The 22,671-nt window shown below is 36.5% G+C and overlaps 1 protein-coding gene across 11 annotated transcripts in view; it reads right to left on the reverse strand.

Moving 5' to 3' along the window:
* The window catches only part of gpat2 (glycerol-3-phosphate acyltransferase 2, mitochondrial), a 121,563-nt gene extending 102,188 nt beyond the window's left edge, over window positions 1–19,375 (reverse strand). The window contains exons 1-4 of one of the 11 annotated variants that reach the window (XM_039768386.1): window positions 19,089–19,103; window positions 13,253–13,460; window positions 12,295–12,369; window positions 1,335–1,445 (exon numbers count right to left, since the gene is read on the reverse strand). In XM_039768386.1, coding sequence (XP_039624320.1) covers window positions 1,335–1,445; window positions 12,295–12,297 — 114 coding nt within the window. In that variant the 5' untranslated portion in view covers window positions 12,298–12,369; window positions 13,253–13,460; window positions 19,089–19,103. Of the gene's footprint in view, window positions 1–1,334; window positions 1,446–12,294; window positions 12,370–13,252; window positions 13,461–17,383; window positions 17,574–17,616; window positions 17,828–18,175; window positions 18,349–18,870; window positions 18,995–19,088; window positions 19,247–19,279 lie in introns of those variants that run through there. The other 10 variants (XM_039768384.1, XM_039768380.1, XM_039768379.1 and 7 more) reach the window with 10 other exon arrangements.
* Window positions 19,376–22,671: the final 3,296 nt, after the last annotated feature.

A 22,671-nucleotide genomic window follows, 5' to 3' on the forward strand; every position in this document is an offset into this window, starting at 1 on the left:
GCATGTATGTATACAAAATAACCACAGAATTTGTAAGAACTGACATTAAATGTTACAAAGATTTGTATTTTGCAACATTCAAAATGGTTTAAATGAATGATTATAAAATGACTTATTTACAATTCAATGAACTAAAATAAAATTTAGAAAATGATACATTTCATTCACTATATCTGGAATGCACTGTTTTTAGTTTATCAGCCTATAGACCAATTAATAGTTCCCACTAAAGAAAGCAACAATATCAACATGCTTAGGTCTTAAACTTAATTGTTTGGATACAATGTCCAGAGAAAAAGTGATCTGATACAAGAAAAATGCAACACTAACAAAACCTGAAAGCCAAAACCCAGACATGACCTGAATACAAACATCATTGCGCATCTTTGTCATTTTCTGGGAGGAAGCAACACTTGTATATAAAAAAAAAACCAAAACAGAACAATGAAATAAGCTAACTCCACACAAGGAGAGGTTAAGCACTGATTAAAAAATAGAAGTAAACAGAAGAAATTGTTGCAATTATAAAGTGTAATTAAATATGCATATTTTACAACCGGGTTATTACTGCAAACATTGTTCAATCACTAAGAAATATGGGAGTATGATTTTTCTAATTTTCTGGCTGTGAAGTACATGCCCCATACTGCAATATGTGTACTATTTAAGTGATCGAATTAGGTAGAAATGCACACACTTACATGGATTTAAGCAAGCTTTGTTCTCCATAAAATATGCACAACTTATAGAAATCAACCTTGGAAGGTGTGCAACTATATTACAGGGCAGAGTGTTACGCACACTCACTCATAGCTATCAATATAAACAAACACACAAACTGTGACCTGTAATCCTTGCAGTAGCGTGACAGCAGTGTTAGCCACTGTGCTACTTTATTTTCTCCTTTTAAATTATTACCAGTTATAAAATAACGAGGTTAAATAAAATAATTTAAAAGGTTTTACTTCTCTGCATGTGTATAAAATCTTTGATGAATTTCTACCCATTTGTCCTCAGAGAAAAAAGTATGTTTTCTCAAAACAAAACTCTTTTCCTTTCTTGACTAAATTATTGAGAGACTAAAGATGTGTTACATAAGATGATTAGGCTTGTTACGAAGAATTAAAAATCTTAAGCAGTTAATCCTGCAGATATTTCTAGTTATTGAAAATTAATTAAGTGTAAAGTCCTGCATGGAGGGAAAAAAAAAAAAAAAAGATTCCAATGGCATGAGAAACACAAATGATAAATTCGGTTTACATTGTAAAGTTAAAGCAAACAAATACTGCTAATACCAACACTTATAATGAGACAATTTTAATATTTTTTCTTACCACACTCTCAGGAACACATCGAAAACAGCACTGTCCCACCATTGGATGAAGGTTGCCCACAAAGATTTTTGTGGCATTCAAACTCGAACCGCGTTTTCTGCTCCAAGTCTCCTAGCAACATTGGAAAAAAGGGTCTTTCATTATCATGTTTCAGCTTTGTGCCCACTTCATTTTCAAAGAGCTACTTTTACACAAAAAATAAACTGTCTCTTTTCTAGTCAATATACTACACATTATTTTGTATGTCCCCTTTCCCCAGAAGGGACTGTATCCTACTAATCCGAGCTGGTGCATGTTCATATCTGATTAGAACAGTATGATTTCTATTCTGTATGTAGACTCATTAAACAGAAAGATTAAAATAAATGAATTCAGGTTAACAACATTTTCATATTAAAAGTGATGTTTTGTTCAAGTGATTAACAACAAAAATCTAAAAACACATGGCGAAACTGTAAAAATGTAATTTCTTTTCCAATGGCAGAAAAAGAAATTAAATACATACTAATTTATTCAATAAATTAAGCATCAAGTTAACTGTTTGCATCCTGAATATTTTCCATCATAGCTGAAGGCTATTTTTTTTAAATACAACTACCAAATGTATGAACACTCTATACATAATTTTAACATGCATATATCAAATAAAGCAACAATTTGCATAAATTGGTAATTCACTCTATTTGCAATACATGTTGAACTGGCAATGATGTTTTTTTCAGCCTGTTATTACAGATTACACAGTCTGGCTTGGGCTTCTATTCTCATAACTGACTAAAAATGATGAAACAGGAACTGGTGTTGATAACTCACTGAAAGAGTTATCAGTATCAATCCAAAATGTTCTGTAAATCTCTTTTTTCTCCACATTGACCAGGTTTAGAAGCACTTTCTTCACAGGTATGGGGGACAGGCATTACTATTTGAAATAATCAACTAGCTCATAGTCTGAAGAGTCCCACCAACAAACACTCCAATAAACAATGTTCCCAAGTAACAGTTGCTGGAATTCATACACTAATATCGTTTACTTCAGCTTAGGAGCATTTCAGCAGAGCTCCATTCCCATTTTGTACTGACAGATCTAACTCCTTAACTGATAGAATTTGAGTCATCAACAACATCCAAAACATCTTCTAAAGAGTTATTTATTTTGACTAGAATGATGGCTGGTATTTAAAGCCATGCAGTAAGGAAAATTAATGCCTGAAGTGTGTGGAACTCTGTTTAACCTTGCTGTCTTCTTGGAGACAAAACCAAACAATACAGGCTTAGCCTCTTTTCTCAAAACTGAACCTCCTAAACCCACCCACACCATACAATGTTAATGTCAACTTCTGTCAAAACCTGGTTTGAAAGAGTTAAACCACTCTTTGCTTCAGAAAAGCACAGGTGAGGATATTTTCTGTACAGTACCTTGTTACAAAGTTATCCCCTAATGGTTCCAAGAGGAGCATTCTTTTCATGGAACACTATAGTAAGATCCATTATGAGAATCACCTGACTTAAACGAAATGTTTCAGAAATGTGCATAATGATTTAATGTGCACAGTTGACTGTTCTCCCTTCTTCTGCAGCACTGTGAACATTAAATGCAGGTCATGTGTATACTTCTTCCTGCTATTTTAGCATAATATTCAGCATTTCCTCAAATTACTGATAACTAATATTACAGTATTTAATACACTAAAAACAAATTCTTAAGTGAACACAGCATCCAAAGTATATTGAGAACAATTTCTGTTTAGATAAAACAGACACTACAGCCACCAATATCAGAAACATAACACCAGAAAGAACTCTAAACATTTCGGACTGGAATTTAAAGACTGGCTCACACAAATTAATGTATTTAACATGCCCATGCTCCTGGCAATTTTCCTAGTCAATCCTGTTCCCACGTTTTTGTTTTCTTATATTATGATCCTCTAACAGAACTGGTTTTTAACCAAATGTATTTTACCACAATTGTCAATCTGCTAATATTTGTGAAAGCCAGCATAAAGTGTGATCTTGAATAATCATAATTGAGAAGACATTTTAATAATTCACAAAATTTTGACTAAACTGATGACAAAACTGAAGAAATCAAAACCTGTGACAGTAACCTAGATAGATAGATAGATAGATACTTTATTAATCCCAAGGGGAAATTCACAATTCACATTTATAAGTGACATTTTTTTCCTAGATGACAAAGGACTCTAAGGAGTCTGATTTTAATGATGCGCAAGTACAGTAGATAATGATATTATAAGAGTTTTCATGTTGTGGTGGATGGTTAAAACAGTCCACTTGTGTATTAGAAACTATTCTTAAAAGCTTCTTTAGAAGTTTCTGATCAACAGTGTTCTTGAAACAGTAAATTGTTCATTAGACTCTGGAATTTTCCCAAATTCTTTCAAAACTGCTATAATTAAGCCTCTGCTCAAAAGAAAAACCACCTTGATTGTTCTCCAATTTGCCTTTTCTCTGTAAAATTCTACAAAATGTAGTTATTCAGCAGTTATGTGATCATTTGAATAAAAAGTTTATTCTTAAGAAGTATCAGATTTAGATTAAATCAAAGTACTGAAACAGTTCTAGTTAAATTAGTAAATGATTTGTGAATTAATGCAGGTGCACATTAATATCTATACTTGTTCTGCTAGACTTGACTGCAGGATTTGATACTATTGATCATGATATTCTTATAAACCGCCTTAGCCAGTGGGTAGGGCGTTTGAGTAGTAATTTAGGCTGGTTTAACTCTTTTATAACCAGAAGGAAATTCTTTAACTAACACAATTGTTAGTTATTGGCAGCAATAAACAAAGAAGATACTTAGAAAGAAAATTAATCATCAGGACCTTCAAATCAAACCAAGAATTAAGAATTTAGGTGTTATTATGGACTGCGACCTTACCTCAAGATTACATATTAATATTACCAAGACTGCTTTTTTCAATAAATGCAACACTGCAATGGAGCAATCTCTTATAACATTTAACAATGCTAAAAATTAATATATGTGCTTATGTTTAGCGAACTGGACTACTGCAATGCTCTATTATCAGGACTACCAAAGAATGACGAAAACTACCTACAGGTTGTCCAGAATGCAGCAGCAAGAACTTTATACAAAAAAAGAAAAAATATGAACATGTTTCCCCAAAAATATTTACATCGGCTGCCAGTGTTCTTTACAATTGATTTTAAAATACTTCTGCTTGTATATAAGGGTAAACACAATCATTCCCCTCCCCACATTTCAAAATGCCTGTTTCCAAATGTACATGCCAATGTATCAAATCTTTCTTGGATCTGCAAATACTGGTGTGCTCATTTTTCCAACATCTAAACATAAAAGAACTGGTAAGGCAGCTTTCTCTTCTTTTGCACATAAAATCTGGAATAATTTACCCACAGAAAAACACCAAGCTAAATCTACAGAACATTAAAAAAAAAAACCACTTTTTTTTAATCTGGCTTTCCAGTAATTAAAACATAACAGTGATCTGATAAGTTTAGCTCTTTGATGTATAAGTACGTACCCGGGCATTAATCCACTGCTTTCTTTCTTTATTTTTTTTTAATTAACTGAAACTGCTATGCATGGCTTTATTTGCTTTTGTATCTTTTCACTGAACTTAATAACATAACTGTCTCTACTTAATGTGTTGCTATGTACACATGCCTTAGACAAATGCAGATGTATACTGTATATATTTATATGTATGTAAATTTCATCTGGTTGTTCACTTGCCATCTTTATGTATAAGGCTTTTAATTACAAAACAATATGAACCGGTTTCTGATAAGAGTGAAGGTTTGTTTTATATTTTAAAGCTTAAATTTTGTTTAACAAGGCCCCGGTTGATTTTCAATTTAGTATACTTTCATTTATTAGATATTATAGTAATATTAATTATAGATAATATCCATGTAATTATGATACATCTTTATTATTTTTTTTGATTAATCTGTAGAAAGCCCCTTGAGTTGCATGTAAATGTATGATAAGGAGCTATATAAAATTATTATTAAAACTGTTTTTACATTTGCAAATCTGTGCCTGGGTGGACATTTTTGTACAGTAATACAAAACTAATAAAATCTAAAAGTTAATTGTTGAAAATCTAAACAATTTTTGGTTAGATCTCATTCTTAGTTGGAGGAAAATGGGCTTGGATTAATTTCTACAGTTTGGGTAATTTTCTTCTTTCTGTTGTATTTTCTAAAGAATCATTGCTTTAGGTAGTTGAATTTTACCACAGTAATTTTTTTTTTAACAAGTACAGGCAGTCCCCGGGTTACGTAAGAGATAGGGACTGTAGGTTTGTACTTAAACTGAATTTGTATGTTAGTCGGAACAGGTACATTATTTTAATAAATGCCCAAGTAATAACCAAGTATTCTGGCAATGAATGATGGAGTTTCACCTCTCTCTGACCTTTTTATTATTTCTACTTTAATTTTCAACGGTGATGGTTTTTCTCTTCTTTACTGTATCACCAGCACTTGCATCAGATTTGTGTTTCAGAGACATTCTTGAAGGGTGAAGACAGGAAGGCACCCCTCATCAGCATGTCTGGCGTACTGAACAAGAGACAACTTCCTGCTATGTACGCAACAGTACAAGCTATTGAGAATGAATGGGGACAGCAAGGGACGATTCACTACTCACCCACCACACAGTCACCTCAACTACAGTATGCTACCTGCAGCGTCCGCCCACGGTGCGGCCAAAGGCAGGTAGTGAATCGCCCACTACTGCCCCCATTTGTTCAGGCAGCCAACTGAGGCACACTAAAATGCTATCCCCCGCGCCCCAGTCACCCACAACTAGGTCACTGCTTGCAGCATTACCAGCCGCCCACCGAAAACGAACGGGACAGCCATGTGTGGTGAGCGGACAGTGTAACAACCCTTCCACCGACCCAACCCCCCCTCTAATAAGGCCTACGTCCAGTCAGGAACAGTAGCTGCGGTGGCGGGCAGCAAATCGTCCCATCAAGCATCCATCCTGCACACAAGCGATAGCTGTGGCCCCGGTAACTATGGACCACAGGTTACCACTTGCCGACAGGAGCCACCCAAGGGACACTACACTGCGTGAGTAGCGAAATCACCCCCCTCCAGCCACTGCTTGCAGCGTCCCCAGGCTGAAGATGACGGAGTGGCAGTTACTGAGGTGCATGCATCACAGCTGCGGCCCCATTCGTAAGTCGTAGGTCGGATGTCCGTAACCTGGGGACTACCTGTAATTAACCTAAGCATCTACCTATGACCATTTCTACTGTACACTTTGAGATTGCACAAAATACACATCTTATCATTTACCCTTTGTATTCTATTGCTGACAATGGATATTACTAGAAATGTTTATTTGATGGTGAAAATATAATTTTTTATTACACTCTGCTTAAATTGAGCAATATATAAAATAAATAAGTGAATGTGTTACTTAAGACCTAAACTCTAAGCTCTGATATGCTTTAAAAATTAGCTTGAAGAAAGTAGGATGTCTCCAAAGCTGTGCAAAAAATACTATCATCATCAAAGTACCTAGAACATTTGAAAAATGGGGTCTATGAAAATACCGTCCAGAAACAGAACCTTCCTAATTTGCAACATTATTGTGAAAACAAAAGACACAGGAAAAAATTACATTAGTGATTATTTGCAAAAAGAAACTGCTGATAGACTCAATAAAAATCAGCAGGGTGAAAATAAAAAAGTCAGGTGATCGATTCAACTCAGGTATGTTATTTGTTGCTGAATAGCATACTTGCTTGTTTACTGCAGTTTCTGGTTTGGTCTACACTATGTGTTGTACTATATTGTATCTTATTCTGCCTGAAATGTTTTCCCACAAAAAATATGATCTAACAGTCACGGAAGGTTTCTCATCTTTCTTGGAAAAAGTCACTGTTTCGGTCATCACTTCACTTCTATTACATTTTGGTGCATAGAAATATATACTTTTGTACATTAATTCATACGTGACGTGTGAGTCCCTGTCTTGCACCCCAACACACGAGGCTGAGTCTCAGCCTTGTATCATAATAAAACCCCTCCCTACCAGTCAGACTACACAATAATGTGAAATATAAAGAGATTCTTGATTATTTACATAATGGTAATTAAGTACATTATTTTATCCTTTGGTATGGGACTGGTGCTGAAGATAGGTTGTGTGTACTGCATGTAATGCTCATGCTTCAAATCTCCTTTGGGAATTCAATAATGTTTTTAATCTAAATCAGGTGGGTGAATTTCATAGTTACTGACCATTACCACAGGATTATTTTTACCTTTTGTGAGGTCTTGAAAATTTTCTGATGCAATCAGCAAATAGTCAACCTGCCTCTCTAACATGCCAGGGAATTCATTAGAAAAACAAGATTTTACCTAAAGTAAATCTAAATCCAGAGATTTTACTAACAGCATAGATGAATGTATGTCTGAGATATAAAGTGCCCTATCATCAGTGTAGAGAGTTATCCTTGGCTCAAGCTCATCCCTTCCGATTCCTTGTGACGATGAATAGCTAGTAGTTCAATAGCAGTCTCAAAGAGCACCGATGATAAGGCATCCTTGTCTGTTTGCATGTTCTAATTTGAAGTGGACTTGGGCTTCTGTACAAATATAAAGTAATTTAATCCATGCAGAGAAGTTTGGTGCTAAACTAAAACTTGCACAATATAGTAAGTATTTACAGTATCACTATTTAACGCTATCCGCATTCCAAGTAAGTAAAACCTTTGGAGACTCAAATTCTGCAGGTGAATATATTAAACAAAAACTAAATACTAAATTATCAGGCTTTAATAAATCCAGTTTTGAGTGATATCCCTATGGAAAGCATTTAATTATTCTCACTGTATTTTATTATTATTTAAAAAAGAAACCAGTCCAATTATGCACATTTCTCTTTTGAAAAAGCATAATTGACACTTGACAAAATGTTATTGGCAGAATTTTAGTTTTTCTTGCTTTAATCAACATTGTTAACAATAATGACACTGTTTTGAAGAAAAGTCCTTGGACTCAAAGTCACCTTTAATGTATGAAAATATAGTATGTCTTACATGTGTTAGTGTTTCGTGCCCCCTAACTGTTTCCTGTGGCACTGCTAATTTCTTTTAATGTTTTCTAAACTTCCCATATATATGTTTTTGCTATACTAAAGCACTTTCCTATAGAGTGCCTAACTTGACAATCTTGAATTTTATTGACCAGTTCTAGAAATCTCAAATCTAGCTCTGATGCTTTTCTTCTATCCACGTTATTTTATATGAAACAAAATCTCTGCTCTTAAAATTGTCTTCAGTGTTTCCAGTAGTGTTCCAGTGGGAATCTCTGGGGCAGCATTGATCTCTAAGAAAATCTGAATGTGGGTGGATATTCATTTAGTAAAGTTGAAAACAGGGCTGGGAAATTTTCTGAATTTTTGATTCAGTGTAATAAAAATCAATATGGAAAAGCCAATAACACAATGTTCAATGCTTACATTTTACTTCCCACAGCTTCTTCTGAACATTACATAAACTTTCTAGCGCTCTTTCTGAGTATGCCTGGCAGTGATGTCCATGAGAAAAAACTTGAACGATAATCATAAAAAGGAAGTTTAAAACAGGCAGTGTTAGCTCTTCTGTTTGTATACTGTTTGGTTCTATGTAGAATGACAACTGTAGCAGTACAACATCTACAGATAAAACATTACTACATATGAAGAGGCCATCCAGCCACATGTGGCGCCTACAACAAGCCCACTCACCTAACTGGCAAAACAAGTCCCTGTTAAATGAAGTTCCAAAAAATGTTTGTTGTTGCACTGCATACTGTATGAGCACGCACAAAGCAGGTGGAAGAAGACATCAGCTACAGTGACTTACTATACCACAAAACACTTTTGTCTACTTAACTTAAGACCAAAAAATGCACACACTTTGTCAGTGGTCAGATAACTACACTAACCACTAATTCACACCAAAGTGAGACATCGAACACTTTTAGGCCAAGTTTATACTTCATGTGATGCAATGAGTGCTCCAGTGAACGCTACTGCTACACAAGCGTTTATACTTGCGCACATAATTTACGTAACTCTGGAAGATTCCACCAGGTGGCAGTGCAAGATATCACGGTGAGAACAGGTTCGGCTTTGCTGTGTTGTGTATTGCCTGAAATACCCATTAAATTCCGAGGACACCTTACAACAATATCTCTGAAAAGGATGGATGTTTAATGATTAAATCCATCAATCCAGGGATTCGCCCATTCTAGCAAGTATTGGGCACGACGGAGAAACAATTCCTGGATGGGGCATCAGCTTATGGCAAGGTGAATACAAGCACTCACATACACTAGCGTCATTTTAGCATCACCAAATCTGCACATCTTTGGAAGGAAACCAGAGCACAATATGAAACCCACCAGAGAAACATGGAAAATCCAGGCAGGGAACACCAGCGACATGACTCCCTGCGAGACAGGAGTGCTACCGCTCTGCCACCATGCCATCCCCATATTTGTAATCATTAACAGTATTCATTATTTAAACGAAAACCCAGCCACAGGGGATGCACAAACCATTGTGTTTCTTCGTGCCGGTCCCAAGCCCGGATAAAAGGGAAGGGTTACGTCAGGAAGTGCATCTGGTGTAAAATTTTGCCAGATCAGTATGCGGACAACAATACAAATTTCCATACCTGATTGGTCGAGGCCCAGGTTAACAACCAGTATTGTTAGCCAACAGCATGCTAACAGAAATTGGGCTACTGTTGGCTGAAGAAGGAGGAGTGGGGAAACGTGTCCGGAGGCACGAGGCAGGTAGAAAGAATGGAACTGAGGGTAGGAACTTTGAATGTTGGCAGTATGACTGGTAAGGGAAGAGAGTTAGCTGATATGATGGAGAGAAGGAAGGCTGATATTTTGCGTACAAGAGAGTAAATGGAAGGGGAGTAAGGCCAGGTGGATCGGTGGTGGATTCAAATTGTTCTATCAATGAGTGTGGATGGGAAGAGAAATGTGGTAGGGATTATTCTAAAAAAGAAGTATGTCGAGTGTTCTGGAGGTGAAAAGAGTGTCAGAGTAATGATTATGAAGCTGGAAACTGAAGGTGTGATGATGAATGTTGTTAGTGCATATGCATAGCAAATTAGGTGCTCGATGGAAGAGAAAGAAAATTTCTGGAGTGAGTTGGATGAGGTGATGGACAGTGTACCCAAGGGACAGAAAGTGGTGATTGGAGCGGATTTCAATGGACATGTTGGTGACGGGAACAGAGGAGATACTGAGGTGGTGGATAGGTATGGTGTCAAGGAGAGAAATGAAGAAGGTCAGAGGATAGTGGATTTTGCAAAAAGGATGGGCATGGCTGTGGTGAATATGTATTTTAAGAAGAGGGAGGAACATAGGGCTACGTATAAGAGTGGAGGAAGATGCATACATGCTTTAATGCATTTCATCATGAAAGCGATAAATATAAATCTAAGGATTCTAAGAGAGTTGGAATATCATAAATTTAATGTGTTCTGTGTGGTGATCTATTGCTGCTTGCTGATGCATTCAGGTCAGGAGGAAGTCCCAGAAGCACATAGTGTTTAACAACTGAGTCGGTTTTAAGATGACGTTTACGATGGTCTACTTCAATGATAAAATAAACTACGAGATTACAGTGGATATTGCAAGATTAAAGCTTAAAAAGATTAGATGGCACAGAAGACGGTATGTGAGAATTTTAAAATGTGTGTCATTACGTTGTGGAATATGCAACATGTAAATATAAAAGCATCATGAATGCATTTGTATGTCAGCATTTTGCTTCATCACATCAAACCAAGCAGCTTTGTTCACGTACCAGTTATGGTGTAAACTGCATTACAGGTCATTTTAAATTTTCAGTTTGCATTTTTGTGTAGCAAGTGAGTTGGGCTTTATAATTCTCGTTGCATTAACATTTATAATGTCCTGATAACTTTTGACTCTTAAGATTTTTGAAGGAAATCAAATATACAACCATTATTACTTTGTAAGCAGGAATTAATAACAGGATCATAAAACAGAAAATAATCTATGTGATTTTCATACTGTCAAATTTTTATATAAATTTTAATTGAAAAACAAGACCTTCCTCAACCAGTAATTCAGAAAACAATTGTGCATGATCTTTTAGGGACTTCCCTGCTACTAAACGCATTTCATTGCTTACATGCTCTCTTCCCAAGAAACCCATAAAAGAGATGTAGCAGACCCTATTACTGTTTTATCCTCTTCCCCAGGCTGAAGAACACCATAAAAAGGATACTGCTTTCAAACCACTGAGAACAGTGAAAACTATAACCAATGTACTGACAGAATGTACATGTGAATATTTCTAAATATTTTTCAGTGGTGGAAAGACTGATAGAGATGGTGTGTTGCATCTAATGAAAGACATGGGGCTAAAGAAATATTTTTTGTAATAAATTATCTTTACTATCAGTCACATGAATTTCATGACAGACATCAACTTTCCAGGAGATTTCTTTAGACGAATGGTTTGTTTTGCCTAGAAAAGGAAATCCTAATTAAATGCGTGTCTACCTTTAAGGGGTAGCACTTCTGCCTTGCAACAAGAAGACTGGGTATTCAATCCTGGGTACTCCCAGCATGGAACTTGCATTGTCTCCCCATGTCAGCATGGGCTTCCTCCCACACTCCAAAGACCAACAGGTTAGGTGAACTGGAGCTGCTAAAATTTGTCCTAGTGTATTTTCATCCTGAAATGGACTGGCACTCTGGGATTGTTGCACCAAATATGTACTGTGATGGGCTCCAGGTTCTCCGCAACCCTTCTCAGAATAAGCAAGTTTAAAATGGATAAATGAATGGATTGCCTTTAACGATATAAGTTAACAAAAGCACATAAAATTATTGGCAAATCCAATTTAGCATGGTCAAAAAGAACACTTGTACGTATTTCTTATAATACCATTGCGTTGTAGTTTTGAATTGGTCTCTGCTTTGCATCCAATATTGCAAGGATAGGCTTCAGCTCACTGTGATCCTGTATAGGGAAAAAAGTATGTGTGAGAAAATGATCACCACTTTAAAACAGGGAGGTATTAACAAACCAAAATTCTTAATATTCGAACAATAAAATGCAGCCATATACAGATTTCATAAAAAAAGCAACTTTAGCATATCCAATTTCATAATAATGTTTAAGGAAGACTGCCCCAAGGCTCAAGATATTTGGTCTGATTTAATACTGTATTCATGTTTTCCCTTTTAAACTTGTTGACAGTGTGCTTCTCTCTCCCTGGCCATGCACCACAATCATCAGACACATTTTTTATGGCAAGGGTGATATTTAATCCTTTAACAATGATATTATAAATAATTTACAAATAACTAACTGTTATTATACATTCAAAAACTTTGAGTTATTATAACATAGCTATGAGAACAGATCTGAAGCAAACTAAATGCTGCTTGAATTCATTTAAAAAAGTCTTCTGAAAACAGTCCTGTGATTTCAATGCTTAGCATGTGTAGTTTTTGACAAAGAATAACAAATTATGTACTGTATTACAATGTGAATCAGCTCTCCATTGTTTAATTCACATTTTCCACAAATAAGGCTGGAGTTTCCTTAATTACTGATTAGCACCATTATGTGAACAGTTCAAATTCATGTTATATGCCTGACCTTGGCCAAAGAAATTAAAAAACATCCCCCAGGACAATGCAAAAACTGCACACATACCAAATAATGATAAAGTACTACACCATTTCCCATAAAATGGCCAAAAGAAAACTGACCTAACCCATCAGTCCTTAGTCACACACAAAAAGTGATGTGTACAGCAATTTAAACTTATCCCACTTTGTACGATCAGAGAGTAGCATACCACCACTACTTACTGGACCATAAAAAGTAACTCTACCTTTTAGGATTGGCCCAGTCATACGATCATTTTCAGCTCCAATCGGGGCCACCCATTTGACTGAATGTCAGTTACAGATGGCAGGTTATTGCAGTTCAGGCTCTGTAGGTATGGTGTGATTCACTGGAAGTCATACTTTAACTGCCAGTATGGAGTAGCACAAAATGATCTCCAAAGCAGTGTTTCTAAATCGCTGAGTAGAAGGTTGCTGCCATTGGTTTACAAGTGGGTTACAAAAAAGCAAAAACACACAGATTTGCATTATTGCCACTTTGATCCCATTATGGAATTACTCACAAAAAATCTGTTACCAAATTTGGTGCAATTGTTTAACTTGTATTGTCACACATTTGTAAAAGAAGATGAAATAACAAGATTAATCACTTTTAAAAAGTGCCGATAAATTAAACTTTGTATTCATTCTCCCACTGTAATGAGTCCCTTGGTACAAGCATCAGTCCATTTTCTAACTGGTGCATTCAGTTCAAGGTTGGGGTGGGTACCTTACACTAGTGCTGGGAGGTATACCAGTTCATACTGAAAACTGTTTTTTATTTTTGTTATGATACGGATTTTTCTTTTACTGTAATACCGGTTTAAATAACCTAAACAACGTTCGGAACGTGGCACAGTGGGAAACTGTTTGGGGGGGACCTTTTTCACTGCTACACCGCTAAACATACATGCAACGGAGTACATGTGTTTGTGGAGGTATTGAGCAATGAAAATGGACAGAAAACATTCAGAAACTGAAGCTGTAGCAGACGATAAAGTTGAACATCATGGCACAGAAGAACTTTTGCCAAAAAAAGGAGGCATGTCTGTTGTCTGGAGATAAAAGGTTTTAAAAGGTCGGATGTGGACCAAACAACTATTTACTGCTGTCAAGCTAAAGTGATTGCCGGAGGCGGCAACACGGGCAATTTGCTGCACCACCGCCACAAACATGCTTTGGTGTACCATGAATATATGGAACTAAGAAAGGCACTCCACATCCTCTGGTAAAACTGAAAAAGCTAGAGGCCACTCGAGTCAAACGTCACCTGTAGACACGTTTGCCAGAGGTACTACCTACAACAAAAAAAACAAGCAGTGGATCAAGCTAACCAATGCCATTACAATCTATATAGCTAACATGTCAGTGGACAGAGATTGTTAACATTAACAGAAAGTGTAGTTGGTTTACAAAAGATATTTACAATTTATTCCTTTTGTAAGACATGTTCAGTGACAAGCACCTCTGGATATTTTACTAAGTCTAAATGCCTCTTTGGATGGCTGAAAATATGTTGTCAAAATGATATTTTAAGTTGTTTGCAAAATTTGTTCAATAAAAAGGTTCTATATTTTGACAGCATTTGTCATGCAATGTGATTCCTTCTCTTCATTAGTGCCACCCCCTTGAAAACTATCACTTTATGGGGCCATGCAAACCTGTATTAATACTTGTGTGCACATTAAAATGTCTTTTTTGTACAATGCACAATGCTCATGACAGTGGAATAGGTTATTCTTAGCCAGTCTACAGCAGTAATTGCAGTGGAAAATGTGGTTAACATCCACTCATGCATGGGAAATAAATACAGTTGAACACCGTGAAATCAGGTTAATTTTGAAAAACACCATGATATAGAATTTTGGTCATACCGCCCAGCACTACTTTAAAATAAATTCATTAACAAGACCACAGGAAAACAGATGAAAATTGTCATAAGAACAGATTCCATACAAACTTTAGAAAGTTTTTCTTTACACAGAGAAACAGAATAAGTTACTAAGTGGTAGATTGTTTGTTAAAGTTCCCAAAATACTAACTACAGGAATAGGAAAAATTAGCAAGTTAGGCTAAATAGAATGTTCTCATCACAATTATTCTAATGATGACAAGTGTATTTGGAGTATTAACCAAAAGAAAGCTGTTGGTCTTAAACTTTTAAAAAAACTTCTGATTTAGTTCAAATCAACAAACCACAGGCATTATCAGAAAATTAAACAACTTCATTGCAAGTTAGATAATAAAAAATAAAATAATTACAAGACACCAAAAGAACTAAGGGTTATGTTATTAGCAAAGATGTTTTTATACTAAAGGCAAAATGTCTACATATATATAAAATCCAACGTCTGTCTGTATGTCCGCTTTTCACGCAAGAACTACTTGACAGATTTACATTGGGTGTCTTCCTATAATTTACTTGAACATTCCGGTTGATTTTGCGAGGTCTCCTATTTCGCAAAGTATTACGGTTTGCTTGCAGGAGCAATTTATTAACGCTAATCTGAGACAGAGGCTGCAGGCCAAGGAGAGGGAGGCAGGGCCCTCCTCACTTACGTGCCTGCCTCTGTTCGTGTCAGTCTACCTCTCGCCGCGTGTTGAAGCGTACCTTGCCTCCACTTCACTAGCGATACCCTTTTGTTTATTGATTTTTAAAGTTTGTCCTGTTTCACTACTATGCGGACGGAGCTGCAGGGGACAGCTAGTAATAAATAAGCATGTGAAATTTACAGTTCTATCTGTACTACATCCAAATGTAATACATAATACATATGACAAAACTCAAAAAAACAATCCAAATGCCTTGATCATTTTCAAGTATGGTAAAAACATTTACATCCTCTAGGCAATGTGCACAAGCAATTAAATTTTCAAATACCTAATTATACCATAAATACTACTTAAATAAACATCAAAAGATGTTTTGTGCCTATAATGAACTATTTAACTGAGACCACTTACAGAGTACCATGTGCCGTTCTGGTGAAAAAAAACAGGCCTCTGCACAGGTTCATCAGCTACTAACAGTAAAAATATGCTTACCTGGCATGTCTTATTATTGAGATGTAAAAAGAAAGAGCAAGTTTTACACTGAACCGGATACTTGGAGATATAAACTACACATTTAAAAAATGTCAAGTGTACCAATAAAAGGCAACTTAGCTGGATTTTTTTTTATTCATAACAACATCAGATGACAAAGTAAAATAAGTCTGTAAATTATCTCCCCTCGCTAAATGTTTTGTTAGCATGATGTTCCATCTGCCTCTAAAAGAATAAATGATCCCCTTTTATATATAGGGCTGCAATGGATAGCGTGCGTTTCACTGGCTTTTTAATATTAAAAAACTAAAGACCGAAGAAGCAATTTAAATATGGCTTTGTGATGAGAAATTCAGCAGAAGGAAATAAGCTTCAAACAAAGGAAGTATAACAGTAATAAATCCAATTGTAATGTCCACAAAAGGCATAAAATATGTTCTTTTTGTGACACCCCCCCCCCAACCTCCATTTCAAACTCTGGGCATCAATTTTGGACAAGCAGTGTAACAGCAGGCATGGTAGCTTAGTAGAAGTTAATTTTTGGCACGTGTACATTGAACTTCAGATGCCAACTGTACCACATGCTCTACTACCTGGTACAAATATTAAGTAGAACAAAAGCTTAAAAGAAGCATGGTTTTAAGCTAATGTAAGGAATGCTTCATCTGGCTCACACTTATTAACCAAAATTACTAATGAAAGGAAAACGTACACAAACTTAAAAAACTTCCAATAAAATATGAGGTACTACTGATACACAATTATAGTTATCAAATCTCACGGCAGACTCCCCACACCGTATCTATGTTTGTCCATAGAACAAGTAAAAGGAGATAGATAAGCACTCTTGCTCATCCTTGCATGTAGTTTTTCATTACTACATTTTGAGTCTATTTTCCACCTGCTAGTGTGAATGCGTTTAGGGTCCCTAGAACAGTAGCTTATCAAGGCAGCCTTAGATGCAATGAACAAACCAACGTTGAACTGGGACACCAGTGCATTAGGGCTGGACAATATGGAAAAAAAATAAAACCTCTTTTTCGTTTATGGGCAGTTTACAATCTATTTTTTAAATATATTAAAACAGAAATCATTTTCAAATATTACATGGAAAAAAATAAAACAGGTTGTCTACATTTTGCAAACTGAAAATACAAAAATCTATTTTTACTGTCAATGCGCCCCTCGTTATTCTTCCCTATACCTTTGATACACCCTGTTACTACGATGTTTTTTTTTTCTCCCAAACAAACATTTTAGCCTTCAGCCAGCTTCTTCCCTGTATTACAACTACAAGAACAGGAGAGACCCACCTGAAGAGAAGTCCCTTCCTCAAAGTGCGCTCTCATAGCCATTTGACCACTCGTTAGAGACAGAGCGCTCGTTCACTTAATGCTAGTCACCGCAGCGGGCCAAAAAAAGCATTAACAGCGCCGGCGTATACTTCCGCGCCACTTAAGGAATACTATTTTCCTAGCAAAATCGCATTGCATGCTAGAACGGTGAGAACAACACGTTGAACCTGTTGGCTTTGGACAGGCTTTACCTTTGTCTCGTGGTTGCTCCTATTGCTTCCGTTCCGCAAGGTTTTTAGATTTTAATTGCAGAAATAAACTGGATATGCCCCACTCTGATATATTATCATCATTTAGCAACCTTTTAATTTTACATTGATTTGTTCGACATCCGATCTTTCACATTTAAACCAATTGCTGACAACGTAGTTAAAATTTGACTTTCTTTGCTGTAAACTCATTTATTACAAAAACGCCGCTAGTCTCCATCTTAACATTGTTTTCATCGTACATATTTTTCCTTTGTTAGCAGATTCATGGTTTTCTCGACACGTTTATTGGAATTAAACAATTCAATCTAAACAACTTCCACACCCCTAGTTTGCATTACTGGATAACTCACATAAAATCATATTTATAGCTATTAGCTAACCAGTCATTTTTTAAATATGAAAGAGAAACAGGTGCACACGGGTACATCCTACAAACGTATCCCAGTCAGCGTCTAGGAATCCAGCGCTTTGAAACATTGTGTGGCTCGAACATGAACAGTTTTTCAGTACCGTATCGAACACAGTTATAGCAGCTTACGTTCGAGGGAGCCAAGTCTTAAAGTTTCTGGAAATATTTTAACCGCACAACAAAGGAATGAAGGGAGAATGTCATTTCAGAACCGCTTTAAACTAACAAGCATTTGAGATATAGGATGAAAACCGGAGATTAACTCTGGACGACGTATAATGAAAGGTGTTCTAATTGTTTAATTAACCCATTAGTAGGTCCGACGCTAAAGTAGTCGCAGTCTTGTAGTTTGCGTGGGTGACTGCTCAGCTAGTTTTTAATTGTCATTATTATGAAACAATGAAGAGAACAAACTGCACAGAGAAAGGGCAAAATATAATGAAATAAGAGTTAAGCATTTAAATCTATAGAAAAAGCAAAAATATTTCTAAATGTCATATATGTAAAAAAAAAAAAAAAATCATGCCGCTGTGCTTTTTTGAATTAAGAATATGAGGAATGAATCTGACTGGAACAAAAACCTGCAGCCACATTGAGTCCCCAAGCACTACATGAAGCAGAACTCTGGCCACGAAAAGTTGCGTGACTGCACAACCTTAACTGACGGGGCCTGAAACCCAAATACCCTCTCGTTTCGACACCTAAACTGGAAGAATATCAAGTCATCAAGCAGTATTTGGCCCAGCAGTTTAAACTTAGTAAAATTTAAAAAACTGAATCATTTAACACTCTGCAAACATAGTTATTGTAAATAACAACGCAACTATAATATTGAAACTGCACTGAGCTCGGCGCGGGTAACGTGCCAGTCACTCCATTTGTTCGTATTGACCAAAGTGCTCCATTTTTCATGCAATATTTTCCAAGCGAGTGTCGTGGCGTAAGGTGGCTCACTCAACTCCAATAAGTATTTTTAAATGAACACAACTCATTTATTTGGGTTAAACGATAAAAGACAACCACCAAAGGCCGGAAAGACTACCTGCTGCAACCATGCATGTCACTCAACCCTAAGAACGCTGCTGTAACTTATTTATCTTTGCCTCTAATATCTTCGTACACGCACACTTTTTAATATTCACGTTCTGAACGACATGGTTATAATAATATTACCATACTTTATAAACAAAATGTATTACAGCAAATGTTAATCAATTTTTGTCAAGCGCTCACCTTACCCGATTTTAATTCGTCAAACTCGTTTTGCGTGGTGAAGGTCACGTGTCTTCACGTCTCCCGCCGAATTCCGTTGCGTCGACTCCAACCATGAGGGCGTGGCCTCCGCGTTCACCTCATTTTTGCACATTTGTCCTATTATACTATCAATGTGTACTGAGATCTGCTGTATTATCTTGACAGTATGTTCTTTTTACTCGTTTACATGAGAACTAAAGTTAAAGATGGCGATGTGTATTTTGCTTGTCGAGCAGTTTGGTGTTGTGCAGGGTAGCGCATCTTGTTGGATAGGTAGTGGGGTCGAATAGTACTGAGTCTAGCTTGTTTACTGCTATAGGCGTAGTTTTAAATAGTGCCCCAACACCTCCATTGCTTTATTAATGTATTTGTTATATTTAACGTGTCTTTAATGCTTAAATAAAAGAAATACACTTTCTTGTCATTTATCCATGTTGTTCCTCAGATAACTAGCATTTTAGTTTATATTTAAAACTCCATGCAAACATGTACCTTATGGAGATGTTAGTAGTCCAGTTATATTTTTTTACCAAGACAGTTCTGTAACATATACATGTCATTTAAATTAATAAAAGAATTCTGCAAAGTTAATATAATCACAAAATTAAGTTAAATTGTAGTATAATGGTTATCTTTAAGTAGGAATCTTTAGAAGATTAGATTCAGATTAAATTGGCTAAAATCAAACAAATCTCCAGGACTAGATAATATTTACCCTTGAATTCTTACGGAGGTTAGCAAGTACATATATATACCCTTGACACATATTTTAGGAAGTCATTGCACACTAGGGAAATTCCAAAGGACAGGAAAATGGCAAATGTTTTCCCATTATATAGAAAGGGTGACCAAGCAGATCCAAGCAACTATAGACCAGTAAGCTTAACGTGCATCACAGGAAAATTAATGAAAGGAATTATTAAGGTAAGAGCAAGAACAGGGGTTTTTCTGAACAGTCAGAATGGGTTCAGAAGAGGGAGGTCATGTTTTACTAGCATGCTGGAATTCTATGAGAAAGCAACAAAAGGGCATGGTCAAAGTGGAGTTTATGACATTATTTATCATGACTTTCAGAAAGCATTTGATAAGGTGCCACATGAGATGTTGGGCATCAAAGTAAAAGAAGTGAGAGTTCAGGGTGATGTTTTTAGATGGGCACAAATTGGCTCAGACACAAAAAGCAGAAGGTGATGGTGCGAAAAGCCTTGTCAGAATTGGCTGATATCAAGAGTGGTTGTCCACAGGGGTCAGTGCTAGGGCCCCTGCTATTTTTAATATATATAAATGATTTTGATAGGAATATAAGTAACAAGCTGGTTAAATTTGCAGATGATACCAAGATAGGTGGGTTGTCAGATAATCTGGAATCCATTCAGTTATTACAGTTGGACGTGGACAGCATACAGGCTTGGGCACATTTGTGGCAGATGAAGTTTAATGTCAGTAAACATAAAGTATTGCACATAGTGAGAAAAATTTGGGTTTGAATACACAATATGAGGTCTTAAAAGTTAAGAGTACACCTTATGAGAAGGATTTATATAAAATATAATACAGTGGTGTGAAAAACTATTTGCCCCCTTCCTGATTTCTTATTCTTTTGCATGTTTGTCACACAAAATGTTTCTGATCATCAAACACATTTAACCATTAGTCAAATATAACACAAGTAAACACAAAATGCAGCTTTTAAATGATGGTTTTTATTATTTAGGGAGAAAAAATCCAAACCTACATGGCCCTGTGTGAAAAAGTAATTGCCCCCTTGTTAAAAAATAACCTAACTGTGGTGTATCACACCTGAGTTCAATTTCCGTAGCCACCCCCAGGCCTGATTACTGCCACACCTGTTTCAATCAAGAAATCACTTAAATAGGAGCTGCCTGACACAGAGAAGTAGACCAAAAGCACCTCAAAAGCTAGACATCATGCCAAGATCCAAAGATATTCAGGAACAAATGAGAACAGAAGTAATTGAGATCTATCAGTCTGGTAAAGGTTATAAAGCCATTTCTAAAGCTTTGGGACTCCAGCAAACCACAGTGAGAGCCATTATCCACAAGCGGCAAAAACATGGAACAGTGGTGAACCTTCCCAGGAGTGGCCGGCCGACCAAAATTACCCCAAGAGCGCAGAGACGACTCATCCGAGAGGTCACAAAAGACCCCAGGACAACGTCTAAAGAACTGCAGGCCTCACTTGCCTCAATTAAGGTCAGTGTTCACGACTCCACCATAAGAAAGAGACTGGGCAAAAACGGCCTGCATGGCAGATTTCCAAGACGCAAACCACTGTTAAGCAAAAAGAACATTAGGGCTCGTCTCAATTTTGCTAAGAAACATTTCAATGATTGCCAAGACTTTTGGGAAAATACCTTGTGGACTGATGAGACAAAAGTTGAACTTTTGGAAGGCAAATGTCCCGTTACATCTGGCGTAAAAGGAACACAGCATTTCAGAAAAGAACATCATACCAACAGTAAAATATGGTGGTGGTAGTGTGATGGTCTGGGGTTGTTTTGCTGCTTCAGGACCTGGAAGGCTTGCTGTGATAGATGGAACCATGAATTCTACTGTCTACCAAAAAATCCTGAAGGAGAATGTCCGGCCTTCTGTTCGTCAACTCAAGCTGAACCGATCTTGGGTGCTGCAACAGGACAATGACCTAAAACACACCAGCAAATCCACCTCTGAATGGCTGAAGAAAAACAAAATGAAGACTTTGGAGTAGCCTAGTCAAAGTCCTGACCTGAATCCAATTGAGATGCTATGGCATGACCTTAAAAAGGCGGTTCATGCTAGAAAACCCTCAAATAAAGCTGAATTACAACAATTCTGCAAAGATGAGTGGGCCAAAATTCCTCCAGAGCGCTGTAAAAGACTCATTGCAAGTTATCGCAAATGCTTGATTGCAGTTATTGCTGCTAAGGGTGGCCCAACCAGTTATTAGGTTCAGGGGGAAATTACTTTTTCACACAGGGCCATGTAGGTTTGAATTTTTTTTTTCTCCCTAAATAATAAAAACCATCATTTAAAAACTGCATTTTGTGTTTACTTGTGTTATATTTGACTAATGATTAAATGTGTTTAATGATCAGAAACATTTTGTGTGACAAACATGCAAAAGAATAAGAAATCAGGAAGGGGCAAATAGTTTTTCACACCACTGTATATATATAATATAAAATATTAATTCCTTTTGTAACTTGTGCGAATAAGAAGCTGGCAGTGAGCTGTAAATAGATACAAGTAATTATAATAACTAATGCCACTTCCTTTTACTACACATTAGTGAATTGGTTAGCACTGCTGCTTCGCTGATCCAACAGCCTGGGCTTGAATGTATAGCCTGCTTTTATAAACTCGCCAATA

Source organism: Polypterus senegalus, chromosome 11 (assembly GCF_016835505.1).
Source record: "Polypterus senegalus isolate Bchr_013 chromosome 11, ASM1683550v1, whole genome shotgun sequence".
NCBI lineage: Eukaryota > Metazoa > Chordata > Cladistia > Polypteriformes > Polypteridae > Polypterus > Polypterus senegalus.